The following is a 14,345-nucleotide window of genomic DNA, read 5'->3' as shown; positions in this document are numbered from 1 at the left end:
TGCAGTTCATTTTTCATGTCTGAGTTTCATTAGTCAGCTCATGTCTCGGATTCTGCATCAGCTTACGCATCACTGTTTCATCTACTGACTGCAGGAATTTGACATAAAGGAAACGATTTGGTAAAAGATAATTATTATCAGGTGAAACTGATTTTGATGGCTTTAAATTTGCAATTAAAATTCTTTTCATCATTTTTTAAAATTAAAAATGCTGTGCTCCCACTAGTTTATGCACGTAAGCATGTTAGGAAAGGAAAAAAAACTGCAGTTTTCCAACAATTTTCTGCATCTGCTTTAATTCGTACCACTGTAAATTCTGGTTTTGCATGACTGTTTTGGAAGTGCAGCATCTTTCATGTTAAGTGAGGTAAGTGAGGCAGACATTTACTGTATATTAATTAGTAATTTCTAATAAAAGTTGACTTAATGTGCACTAATTGCATGGTGATTAATAAGTAATCATTTCAAAATAAAGGTCTCAGTTGTGGAACAGAAGTATTAGTCCACTAGAGCAATTTTCCACATCCACAAGCTCTCTGTAGTGTTTTTAAAAACCAACAGGCAATTTTCAATTAACCAGATAATTACCTTAATGATTATGGCAAGACATTTGTGTGTCATCTTTTGCTATCTGTGACAAACTGTTAAACGTGAGCTATTCATGTAAAACATAACTTTTGTTTTAATAAAGTGTGCTTAATAATTAGTAAAGAAATCTAACAAATTTAACTAGCCCACTAGGATTATTCCATAAAACAAAGCCTCGTTAGTCGTCTTTTATAAGGATATAATCTTGCAAAAATGTCTTGCACAAATGAGATCATTTAGCCTTCTTGAGCTGTGTCAGTTCAACATACCCAGGTTCCACTATTAATCCCTAGATCCAACAATGTTTGAGTTTGTGTCTTATTATATACTTGTGATCTGTTGGGATGAAAAACATAATGGCATTGTAAGGGATGTATTCTCAGCAAAAATAATAATAATATGAAAGACTTCTCTATTCATACTGTTTTAAAACACCATGGTAAAAGACATTGGGAAATAACTTTGAACGCAAGGGAATGCAGGTTCATTTGAAAGGGGTCCAATGTAGTTAAAATACTTCAGCCTCAGGCTGACAAGGGACAAGGGACTCTGTTGAGATTTGACTGATTACACACTTCAGGCTACAACTGACTATTAATTGTCTAATGTCTAAAAATGTTTTGTTTGATGTAAAACAAGCATACATTTGCTGTTGAATCAAGCAATATGTTTCATTCCCTATGATTTCTCTCTGGTATTCTCTATAAAGGGCTTTTATTTATCATTTGTAAATCTATTACACAAATTACAGAGGACAGACTATTTTATGAAAGAGAATTATAGAGAACAGGTTTATATGAAACTGAGTCATTTTTTCATTATTTTTGGCTTTTATTCTTATGTTTTGATCAACAACTGTTTTGAATCTCCTTGCCTTACAGAAATTCAATACTCATTTAATAATTAAAATGTGTTTGTGTTGCTGGAGTAACAACACAAAGAACTCAGAAAAAATTCCCCAAAACAATAAGAGCTTCATTTGTGTTTGCTGTTATAATATACAGCTTCACCAGCACTTGGCTTCTTGTTGTATTTTTTAATATGATTTAAGTTATTTTTAAATATATTGGTATACATATATATATGTAACATTTATATGTTCTGTTGTTTTCCAGACATGCTCCAACTGCAAATACAGGGAATGTGACTGATCACTACTGGGCACTACCATACATCATACAGACTCAGCACCTACGTGTGTGTGTTTGTACCCCTGAATATTTTTTGGTTTTAGATGAAGTGACACCCACTCAGTTCCTGCTTGAACTTGTTGCTTGCAACTAGAGGTGCACTTTGTTCGTGACACTGAGGTATTGCACGGGTAGTTGCCTTAAAGTCATACTGCTCCCTATGCAGTAATCGGTAACTGTATAGGACCAAGCAATCTTAAAGATATCCTCACGAACTGAGTCACTATAATTTCCACAATTAAGAATGAATTCCTACAGCCTGAGGGTCAGAGGTTTGGGCACAAGCTGTGCCACTTGGCAACATAGCCAAGAGAATGTGATTTACCCTAAAAAACTCTAGAAGAGGTACAAAAGAGGTAAGCACCTCTAAGTAAAAAGCATGGTACGGTACATTGTGTAGCACAGAGCCATTGCTACTTTAATAGCAATGGCAATTAGCATCTGCGAATAGCAACTAGCAGAGCTATCACTTGTATGAATATCCGGTTGATTTTCTAAGATTTGGTTTTAAATCCAGAGATGTTTGTCAGCCACCCTTAGCCTCCAAAATTAACCATGGTTTCCTGAAATTCAAAAATCAAACTAGGACTAGAATTGTGTATATTGCAGGTAAACAATATTTTTTATGACATAGTTATTATTGAATAAGACAAGTAAAACTGTAAACAAACAGAATTCCTATTGATACTTATTGTGGCTTGTAATTTCATATTCAGTTTTTATTTTTAAATGGAACAATTTGAAAGTGGAACAATCAAAACAGACATTCAAATATAAATGAATGTGTTAAAAATATCCATTTGTTAATTTCTGCTTACAATTTGCTTGGAATCCATGTCACACAGATCTATTATCTGAATTATTCCAGCATTCATAAAATTTTGCAGAATCACAAAGATATATTGGTGGGAATGGAATATGTAGTGGTAAGAATGGAACATCATTTTTATTATCTCCTTACTTGCAAATTAATTAGGAAATAATAATGCTTCGACTGATGTTACAGTATGTCCCATAGTCACGTCTTAAAGTGCCAAGTGTTAAAAGAGTTTTGTCTCAGAAAAATGCAGTACTGTATATTTCCTGCTGCAGTTTCAAGTTACAAAAGAGGTAAGCACTTCTAAGTAAAAAGCACAGTACAGCACATTGTATAGCACAGAGCCATTGTTACTTTAATTTAAACAAACTAGAATAGAAATGTAAATATACCAATTACTTTATATTCATGTCTGCCATAGACAAAAAATGCCTGTAAAAATACAGAAAATGTTCAAACGTAATGTATTCCAGCTAATCTATATTGCAACATTCTTTGTAAAACCAAATTAGTCTATCTCCATCAAAATCAAGACAGGAAATCATGCATGTCGATAAGCTCTTTTTTTATGTTGGTGTTGAAATAAGCTCTTTGAAAAAAACTCTCAAAGATACAGTGAAATGATAAAAGATTTTTAACTCTTCATGTGACATACCAATACCACATAACACAGATATGGCCTCAAAAATTACTTTTAAATAAAATAAGCAACACCATTAATCACTTTGTACTTTTCATGAAAGAATACATAGAATTTGAACAAACCACTGGGTAATATTGGTCAATGCAGGTGGAAAAAAGTGTATGGTGCAGGTTTGCGCCTGTTTGACCTAATGAATTCGGATGCAGTGCCTGAGAAGCCCATGTGCTGCAGGTGACAGAATGCGAGTCGAACAGGTGGCAGCACTAGCGGCAAACAGAAGTAGCAGGACAAGCTAGATTGGATTGGAACTCCACTGGTGAAGGCGCTGGGATCTTAGAGCTACTGGTTAGTAGTTAGCTGTGCTGACTAGTTTGAGGTAGTAACTCTGTGGTGGACAGTGAAAGGAGCTGGACCAGCTGAAGAGGAACCCGAAGGAAGAGAGCTAACGATTACATCTACCAGCTCATTTGAGATTGCAACTCTGTGGTGAGCAGAGGACCAGAAGAGCCGTGAGCCAGAGAGAATAGCCTGAGGCGGAGGAGAGCTGCAGTTTGCTGAATTTACCTAGATAGGAAGAAGTTTCAAGCTGAATCCCCGAAAACAGGAGGAATTTAAGCTACGTACTGCATGTGGCTGGAAGCTTGGGAGAAAGAATAGTTGAAGGATGGTACTGACAAGTTAGACACCAACTGAAAAGGGCAGTAGGGTAAATGGGGATAGAACCCATCACTTGCCTAAGCCAGGCTAGGTACAGTGTGGGGGTGAACAAGGAAGCTTGGATCCTATGCAGACTGCCTACTTGTGTGCTTGCACCCATGGGACAGAGTAGGAGTCAGCAAATGGATGGACAGCAAAAAGAAGGACTGATGAAAACATACAGTACATAAGCTAGAACCATAGATGTGGTGGGTTGAACATTTAACCAGAAACAAAGAGAGAAGGGGGAAGAGGGGAGAGTAGCATGGGTGAGGGTGGCAAGAGAGGGAAGATGCAGGGAGGAACTTCCATGGGGAAATGGGCCACAGATCCTTAGAGTTTCTGAGAGGCTTGGTGACATCAGAAGACTAGAAAGAACTTTGAGATAGATGCGCAACGGGAAGTCCCTGCCGCGACACTAATTTACGTAGGCGAGAGGAAGTGTGTGAGATTAGGATCTACTCTTTTTCACAAATTTCTATGATAAAACCAAGGAAATAATGTCTTAAATTTGTGCTGCTTCAATTGAAGATTGTTTGAGACAGTAAATTTCTAAGTCTGTGATTGACTTGGATAGTGATGTCTATTCTGATTGTTGATATCAACAAGAACCAAACTGTTAAAAAAATTATTATAGGCTACGCAGCTGAGTTACAAGGAATAGTAATAGCTCAGTGCATGCATTCCTAACTGGTACTATCAGGGATAATGGAGCTGGGGTTAAAGTGCACCGTAAAAGAGGAAAGTGACCTCAATTATTTGTGATTAAAGATAGTTTTATATATTATTGTAGTCTTGACTTAACATTGTGTTAGTTGATTCTTGATTTTGTAACACCTGATAGAGTGTCAACAGTAGCCAATACATTTACTTATAGAAGGAGCCAAAAGATAAGAAAAGCCCAAAATCTTAGCTGTTTAGACATGTTCTTTTTGAGGTGACAAAAACGTGATAAAATGAAAGAAAGAAACAAGCTTCTACACCACCTCCTGCCCCTCCACCCTCTTCTATAATACTCTCTCTCTCACACACACACCCTTAGGAGAATGGAGAGGAGCTCCTCCCAATAATGACTGCTCTACCACGCCTGATTTTAAAAATAAGCCAAGTGCAGTGCAGAAAGAGAGGTCTCTGCTGCAATCCTTGAGTGCATTCATCCTGTCAGTAATGTCTGTCTCTTTCTTTCATTTGCTCTGCGAATGCAAGCCCTGGATGCAAATTCTGTCTGAGCCTGCATAAATATACTCTGTGAAGAGTGGAAGCCAAATTGATTCTTTTCCTTTTTACTACACACAATGTATGGAAACTACCATGGATTGATCATGATATCAAGCACCAGATGTCAATGAATGAGGGAGAAAAAAATGAAACAGGATTGTTTTCCACATTTCAAGGAAATAATACATCTGTAAGTGTGCTTCTTCTAAAGCAAGTCTGAAGATCCGTTCTTGTTTGGTTTTGAGGTAATCTCAGTTCAGTGGGGAGTTCCTACTGCTGGCATGAAAAATTACTCTCTGGCATTCCATTGATTGCTGATCAAAGGCACAAGCAACTTATGCACTATGTGGATGTTTTCTGTTTGTCTATGGATTCTCAATGTTTTGCCTTTCTGCCTTCAATATGAGTCTGAACAGGAGTACTATCAGGATGTGGAAGAAACAGAGGTAAGATGATTGTGACGCTTCTGGACTCTTATTTTTAAGAGAGATATTTATGGTATGGAGAATGCTTCTGTTTACAGATCTCTTCCAAAATAAAGACAGGGGCAGTTGATATAATCCAATGGCACATGTTTGCCAAGTCATAAAGTGTACCTCTTTTTAAGAAAGCTAAATCTAGTGTATAAGTGTTGTGTGTATTTATCTTAAGCACATATTTCTACTTCAAAACTGCACTTTATGTATACAACTGTGTTTATATATATTTCATTTTTCTTAAGGGTTTTCTTATATAATTTCAATTCTTCTGTTGTTTCACAATTTGACTTGAATGATGAGTAAATTACAGGACATAATAATAGAATAAATCCCCATATGACTTGTCCCCAAATCTTTCTGTAAGAAAATTAACTTAAATATTTAATCAGTTCTTCAGTTTGGAATTCTCTGCTTGTATCAGATTGGGTTATTATATAGGGCTGTATATTGATATTGATACCAATATCACCCTATTGGTATGAACTGAATAATAAATAGCATTTCTCTGTCTGGAAATAGGTAGCAGACAGGAGCATGCTTGATAAGTTTGTTGTATTCTTTCATGTTTTGCAATGCACATGAGCCACATAAAATCAAGATGCTTCCAGACTTACCTGGCATGTGATATGTTCTCATAGTGTGTTTGTTTTGTTCTTTAAAAGATTGAACCTTTCTCAGTTTGCTGGTTACGATTTCTAACATGTGACACCTCTCACATTGGCAGTTAGGGAGTGATCTGCACAGCCAGTGGGGGACAGTGTCCACTGTGGATGAGCTGCTGGATCTCTTGTACCCAGAGTACGGCCTGGTCCAGCACTGCCTACGCAAGAAGGCACTGAACACGCAGACATCAATCCAGGAGGAAGGGGACAGCTGGGGCAATCAAAAAAAGGCAGCACTCTACATCGCAGACAGTGCATTTGACCGTAAGATAAGAAGGGCCCACTTTTGAGGCTCCTTACCTATGGAAGGGACTGAAAAATATTAATTTGCCTTATATAATGTACTCTTAATATAAGCTATCTGAGCTTCACTAACTTTCAATGTTTCTCGTTTATGTCTCTTTATGCAGTGAATGACAGCCATTTCCCCAGCTATTGTGTTCCTTAATTATTGCAGATCCTATGTAGAGATTTTTGTATCAAGATTTGTTTAAATTATTTGCCTTATTAGTTTTTTGAGCTATCCACCAAATGTGGTTATTCTGGCTAAAAAATAAAAAGTAACAGTTAATCATGACAACTAAGGATTTTATAAAAACTTGGTTGCCATGAGTAAATGTGTTGGGCCAGCAAAGATCTTTTGGCAGGTACTCTTGGTATTTAAAAAAACCAAAAACTTTTTCAATAAATTAAGTCAAATACCCTCAAAGGAAGTACAATCCACTTCGGACAACAAACATAAAACATTTAAAAGGTCATGCTGAAAGGCAAAATTGGCACCCTTACAGTTACATTTGCCTGCCAAGTAGAAATGAGCATAATGTACTTTTATGTACTTTATGTACTTTATTGATTTTTTTAATGATTATTAGTTAAGGAGGTTTAAGCTCTCTGTCATCCTTTATTTCAGAACTCAACAACTTTAAATGTTTTTTTCATGACATTAAATCTTTGAACCTGTTTTTTTACTTCTTGGTAAAATAACCCGTTGGCAGAAATGTTGACGCTAAATCAGAACAAATTGTTTAAATCACAGATGAAAGAGTCTTCTTGTATTTTAAAAAACAGAGAAAAGGTGATTCATGAGGTTTTGAAATGCCTTAATTAACATTATTTTGTTCCTATTTGTAGTGCTTCAGCAAGTAGTTATAAGTACAATAGTTAAAAAATAAAACAAAAACTTCCAAGTCCTCTTTGATATGAGCATGTACATAAAAAATATTTGTTGTTTCTCAGTTATTTTGGATGAGATGCAGAAGACCTTGTGCACTCCAAGAGAAGTGTTACTGGATGTTTCTAAAGAATACCCTGAGAGTACAACCAATTTCTACCTGCCTCGCTGTGTCTCTGTGCACCGATGTGGTGGATGCTGCAACAGTGAAGCCTTCCACTGTGTCAACACCAGCTACACCTATGTCAACAAGACTGTAAGAAATTAGATGCTCTGTGAAAACAAAAATAATTAACCTTGTAGTATGTCTTGCACAAATACACTTAAATTTAAAAAGCCGTAGCATGTAAAACCTGGATGGAAGGTTAGAGTAGCAAAGTCGCTTTTTTGCAATTAATTTTCAAATTCTACAGTACGTGCCTTAGGTGCTGTAATTCACTTCTTTAGAAGCATATGTGAATGTGCAAATGTCTGTATATTACAACAATCTTCCAGTTCTTTGATAATTGCATTACTTGTGTTGCATACTGTACACACATCACAATGCATTTTTGTTTCTGTCTAGTTGATTGAACTCTCCATGCCACATATGGAAAAGACAGTTGTTATGGTCAGTTTTGTCAATCACACAGAGTGCGAATGCCAACCCAAGCGATCTCCTCACTCTGTCATCAGGAGGTCAGCCAATACACCGTAAGTGAATGCTGATTTTACTCCCATAAGAGAAGAGAAAAAAGACACTTGCCAATTTTCTGTGGTTTAATGTACTTTGTATGTACGTGTACATATAATGCACTACCTTAATTAGCAAAACACACTTGAGAAAGAGTACAGAGTACAAAGAGAAAGAGTACAGAGTAATGTAGAATAAATCAGTTCCACTTAGAGCCAAAGTAAGAATAAAAGATGATTGTATTCTTAAATTGCAGGAACTACTACTAATTCGGCAGTTAGAGTAATATTTGTCTGTATCAATATATCTGCACTAAGCTACAAGATACTAGATAGATACTAGATAGGTAAGAGAGCTTCCACTGATTTGTAGTTTTTCTTGTGATTTATATGACTATTTCAAATAAAACAGAAGTAAATTAAATTAAGAATCCGAAATGCAGTACACATCATACAAAAATTAAATCAGAATCTGTAGTGGTTGTTATATTTTCGTTGGATCAGTTGGATCTTAATGAATGAGACGGAGGATAAACTATGCAGAGCCTAGCTGAGGGAATGGCAGTCTCACCATTAAGGCTTCCCATCCCCCCTCTCATTATTGTGAGGGGTGAGCTAGGGAGTTGCTATTAGGGTGTAGATGAAGTAGCAGAAGGGATGCGACAGAGATGATCAAAGGGAAGTTCTGGGTGTGAGACTTATACATATAAATATGAGAGTAGAAATGTGAGAGATTAGGATCTAACCTTCCTCTAGAACTTGTTATATACTCCATGTATCAGTGCTCTAGGAACATTTCTGAAGACCAAGCATTATAATGCATTAATCCCAAATAAATTGTGCTGTTTTCCAGATGTCCTGAGACAGACAGTACCTGTGCCGCTGGTTTTAATTGGAATCCTGTTACTTGCCAGTGCATGTCTGAGGACATGAGCCTGTTCTCCTCTACACAGTCAAGTAAGCCGGACAACGCTCATCAAAATCAGTTCCAAAGTTGTGCTTCTGACTTGGAGCCAAAAGACCATAGAATATATTCCTAAATGAATAAAGGAATCCTTCTTTAACCAGACCAATACCCCAGAGGAACCTTGCAAACCGTTGATAATTAATTAGCGAAACATCTAGATCTTTCGCAAAGTGACGATGTTACAGCTCAAGCATTTTAACTTAATGACTAGGTGTCACAGTAAAGATTTTAGTACACATTTTTATATAGTTTTCACAGAGATGTTGTGATCATTTTAGAGGGAGGTAGTGCTTTTAAACAGTTAACTAGAAACTATGATTTGTCACTATGTCACTTTGCTCTTCTCAGCAAAGGCAACTTGGAAACAGACCTGCTAACAGAAGAGCTCCTCGTGACATACTCTACATATGGCTGTCATCAGTCTCAATTGTTGTAAAAATCTAATTTATTATCTTTGCTTGTCCTCTCCCTTTTCCACATCCCCCCCCATAGACCCACTGGCTGAGGCTCTCATTGACCTCTGTGGTCCTAACAAACTGTGGAATGAGGAGCACTGCGAGTGTGTGTGTCAGAATGGGCTGACCCACTTGAGCTGTGGAGAAGGATGGAGGCTTGACGAGGTTGACTGTGAATGTGTCTGTGAAGAACAAGCGGCTCTGGAGCCCTGCCCTCCCCACCAGAAGTGGGACAAAGAGCGCTGTGGATGCGTCTGCCAGGCAGACTGCCCAAAGAGTCAGCCTCTGAACCCCGGGAACTGCCAGTGTGAGTGTAAAGAGAATGCGAACACATGTTTACTGCAAGGGAAGAAGTTCAACCCTGAAACCTGCAGGTAATTTACAGGGACTCTATTAACCGAATTGTACAGTATGTCAATAATATGCAACATGTATAATTTCATAGTCCTCTGAATTGCAGAATGTGATTACCAACTCCCACCAATTCAGTTAGGAGATCAAAACATCGGTGTGCATTAACAGATCAAGTACATTCCTGTCCACTTTTTTTTTACATTTCCAGTAACGTCTATTTTTAATGCACTCATATTAGAAGATATGTACATTGACTGACTTTTATAAAACCACAGAAAGTAAGAAGTAAGTTGAAAATAATACCACTTGCACTTGGACAATTACAGTATAGGAAAAAAACAAACCATTTTTGGAAAAGCTTTGTGCACCAGTTTTGTTTCAATGTAAAAAAAAAACTCTCTTTTTTGATTCTGCAGGATTCCGTAAATTCTTCCTACTTTAAAACAGTCTTATTCAGCGACTTAACAAAAAGATGGCCACACACCAAGCTGACTGAGGAATCTTAATGAGTCTTTTAAGAGTATCTGCTGCCTTTGAGAACAGATAATAAGAGAAAGACTGTAGAGCAATAAAGTTTGTGTCTTTTCTTTGTTTCAGCTGTTACCGGCTACCCTGCAGGACAAAAAACAGGAAATGTCCATCTGGATATTATTACAGCCAATATGTATGTCACTGCTTACCAAACTTCATGAGGTCATATGAGCAGTATTGAAGGGAAACATCACTGGGCACATTTATAAGGGAAAAATCACACAACATGATCCAAAGACGTTCCCAATTTTTATGTCAGACATCTGAGCAGTAAATGAAGCACTTGGGTATGGTCAGTAGTAAGATCACAGCATTGTTTTGAACAGACCGGTATTTAATCTGAAGGTCAGTGCTAATACACAACATATCAACTAAGTGGGGAAAAATGTTAAAATGTTAACTCAGCAACTTCAGTGGAGTGTATATTTTTTGTTCTTACTTGTTTACTAGTGTGCTAAGATTATTATAAAAATGGAAAAAATCTTATAAAAGTTTTAATTTAAAGCAAATGAATGTGTCAGCTGACCCTTTTTAGGGTGTTTGATTTATGTACAATGGAGATGTAATTCCTTTTTAGTATGTTTTCAGCAATGCATATACTGTATGACAATGCTTTTAAGCAGCCTTAAGGGTATTTTATACAGATTGTGGAGTGTCGGACACAGCATCATGTTATATATGATATGCTGCAAGATATGTACAAATGGAAGTAGAATGGAGATATAATATATACTTGAGAGCTACACAGGCTGAAAGGCCTCCTCATTGCTATGTTTGTATTTGTTGTTATGTTCTTTTTTTTTAGAGCACATGTCAGTAAAACAATTTCACTTGTAAAATGCTAAGCATGAAGCCAGTTTTTCCCTGGAAACAAATTGACTTTTTTACAGACTAGAATACAAATTCTAGTTCACAGTAATTCGACCATTACTAAAGTATAAGAAGATAGTGTGGCCAATTACCTCACAAAATAAGATGTAAATTAGAACATTATTTTTAAAATCATACTCTGAATTTCTAACTTATAGAACAAGATACATAACTGATGTCAATCCAAAATGAAAACTGCTTTCATCCTCAATATTTCATATAATAAAAAAATATTTCTTTCTTGCTACAAATAATGCTCTCAGATTAAGTTCATCCATTCCATCGACTCACAGAAGAATGATAGATATTCTACATTAGCAAAAGAAAGAAGATAATGAGCTAAACTTATACTTCTCTGTTTTAATTTTAATTTGATTTCCTGTAGCTCTCTGTTCTAGAAAATGTATTAATCATCACTAACATAGATATATGTGCAGGTCACAAAACTTGTCATAAAGATGTATATTTGTACACCTATTGTGCTTAAGATAGTGCTGGACAAATGTTCGAAGCAAACTGGAAATGTAAATTTATTGTAGAAAATTACTTGAAAAAATAACTGAACCATCCACATAATCTGTAAACTATCCTTCCGTTATCAGAAGCGAACCAAATAAAAATTAGTTCAGCAGGTCAGTTAGATCCTAATTAATGTGGTACAGGGACAAAATACTGCATGCTGGGAGTATTTGGTGTGCCTCTCCTAGCTGGGGGACTGGTAGCCTAGCCATGAGGATAGCTGCCTTAACCTGCCCCCCACCCCACCCTCACTATTGCATGGATCGAGCTAGGGAGCTGCTGCAAGGTTGTAGATGGGGAGGCAGGGTGGAGATGCAGGAGAGATACGTGAAGGGAAATTCTGGGTGTGAGACTGGTGTATGTAGGCGAGAGGAAATGTACGAGATTAGGATCTAACCTTCCTCCCGATCTGCTGTTAGAAACTTCATAAATGGAGCAGTTATCTGCCATGTGCTTGGTGTCCTGTCTAGCACCACACATAATCTCAGGTAAGGATTTTAAGTGATAATTTAAAGGGCAATCTCAAAGAACGATCTGAACTTTAGCTCCCTAAATTTTATTTTGCTTTATAACGAGCTGCTATTTTTAAAATCGGATTCAAGTTTTCATATAATATATATCTCCTTTTTTTTTTACAAATAAATCACTTTGTGAATGATGCTTTGTAGATTCCTTATGTTGTTCTTCTATTTTCTGTGCTTTTGTTTGTCACCAAGCCTTTGATAATAGGCAGAGAGCTGCTGCAATCAGCACAGGTCATAAAGTGTGGATCAAAACTGAGTAGTTAGCACACCATTACATGTTAGATTTTTGTTAGTTATTTCTAATTTGTTTTTTTTATTTTGTCCTTTTAGTACCTCAAATTTTAACAGCTCTTTTGCATTGAAACCGAGAAGGAAATACTTAGGGACAGGTTTTCAACACTGGGCAAACTGCCCATCTCTTTTGTTTACTATAGACTGGGCAGTTTTCCCAAAGTAGAAAACAAGAACCTTGGTGTACAAAGCTGTGAAATTTAAGAAGGCCAAATGTTGTATAAGGTTCATGTTTTATACGTACAATTCAAGGGCTTCTTCTATTAAAGTAATGTTTATCAATGTCCAAGTTGTTTGTATATTACTCAATAAAATTTGCTTTTTATTAAAAACATATGTGTTGTCACAAAAACTAAATACGGTGTTTGTTTTTTTTTCCTGAATCTCATAAAGGAATCACAAATGAAATTGCTGCAGAATTAATTTGGGAAGGAGTCTCCACCCTTTTTAAATGTTGAGTTTAGTCTACATTTTGTGCATCTGATAAAAGAACTTAGGATCAAATGTAAACCAATGCTGCACTGCTAGGGGGAGTGTATATCCGTGTGCTTCTCAGAAGTCATAGTGAAATACTGTATCAGAGATCTGTGTTTCAACATAGTGGTGCAGTGGTTAGCATTGCTGTTTCACAGAGCTTGGGCCCTAGGTTCAATTATGTACCAGGGGTGCTATCTGCATAAAGTTTGTATGTTCTCCACTGTTTGTGTGGGTTTCCCCTAGGTGCTTCGGTTTCCTTCCAGTCCAAAGACATACTAGTAGGATAATTGTCTTCTGGGGAAACTGGCCCAAGGTGTGAGTACATGTCTGTGTTTGTGTCTGCGTATGTCCTGCAGGGACTGGCGTGCTGATAAAACATTTAGGAAATGGAAGGTTGGATTTGCATTTGCATTAAAATCAAAAGAAGCTCAATATCACAAATACTTATGCTTCTTTTTAGAATGCATATTAGACTATTAATTCAACCTTCTATTCTTTTGATGAAGCTTTCAAAATGTACACATTTCACATAAAGCTATTTACCACCTAGTATCCTTATAACAGTTATTTACCAGTAATCACAATTATAAGAATCCTGCATAACACATCCCTTCTGTTTCCAGTTTAACAAGTTTCACTCAGATTAAGACAGACAACTGTAAAGACCACCTTGTGAAATTTAATAAATGTATATTATATTCCTAAATATATAAATATAAATAAAATAATATAAATATGACAAGTATAAGATTTTCATTCACTAAAATATTTTCATTCATCAAAAACTCTAACAGGGTTTGAGAAATTCTAATGCATGATGGAGTTATTTCAAACATTCTAGTGTGAAATAAGATGTGCACAAATGGTTAATATTACAGAAATACAGTTCCATCAGCACTGCTTTGGAGTAGAAGAAAAGGTTTCTCAATGCCTTTCCATTTCAGGAGATTACTAACCCATGTTTAATAAATAAAGGAGCTTGCATGACTAAACACTCTTCCTAAAGTAACATTATACCCAGCTTGTCGTACTTTCCATAACAGGAAATAATTTGTGTAAGCCCATAACTAAGAAAGACGGTAACATGCAAGTGATCTAGAAAACAGCTCTTAAAATGTTTTTAATCTTAAATAGTGAGTGGGACATCCTTCTTTTACCTAGATACTGAAAAGCACATTAGACTCAATACGTATACAGCATTGGTTTTCAAAGGACAGGGCA

The 14,345-nt window shown here is 36.4% G+C and overlaps 1 protein-coding gene across 1 annotated transcript; it reads left to right on the top strand.

Moving 5' to 3' along the window:
* Positions 1–5,055: 5,055 nt before the first annotated feature.
* LOC148821162 (vascular endothelial growth factor C-like) lies at positions 5,056–13,004 on the top strand. The gene is made up of 8 exons (XM_088932355.1): positions 5,056–5,342; positions 5,560–5,598; positions 6,356–6,557; positions 7,530–7,720; positions 8,030–8,157; positions 8,990–9,093; positions 9,596–9,932; positions 10,510–13,004. Exons 1-8 carry the CDS (start codon positions 5,274–5,276, stop codon positions 10,622–10,624), a joined length of 1,185 nt encoding a protein of 394 aa, XP_088788481.1. The 5' UTR covers positions 5,056–5,273; the 3' UTR covers positions 10,625–13,004.
* Positions 13,005–14,345: the final 1,341 nt, after the last annotated feature.

Source organism: Atractosteus spatula, chromosome 14, assembly GCF_055471065.1.
Source record: "Atractosteus spatula isolate fAtrSpa1 chromosome 14, fAtrSpa1.hap1, whole genome shotgun sequence".
Taxonomy (NCBI): domain Eukaryota; kingdom Metazoa; phylum Chordata; class Actinopteri; order Semionotiformes; family Lepisosteidae; genus Atractosteus; species Atractosteus spatula.
Note: the sequence above shows the minus strand (reverse complement) of the source record. Positions and strands in the feature narration are given on the sequence as shown.

Excerpts from the sequence above, each read along its gene's own strand:
- LOC148821162 (XM_088932355.1), top strand. The coding sequence starts at position 5,274 with ATGTCAATGAATGAGGGAGAAAAAAATGAAACAGGATTGTTTTCCACA. Across the intron at positions 5,599-6,355 it reads AGGATGTGGAAGAAACAGAG|TTAGGGAGTGATCTGCACAG; the intron begins GTAAGATGATTG and ends TCACATTGGCAG. Across the intron at positions 9,933-10,509 it reads TTCAACCCTGAAACCTGCAG|CTGTTACCGGCTACCCTGCA; the intron begins GTAATTTACAGG and ends TCTTTGTTTCAG.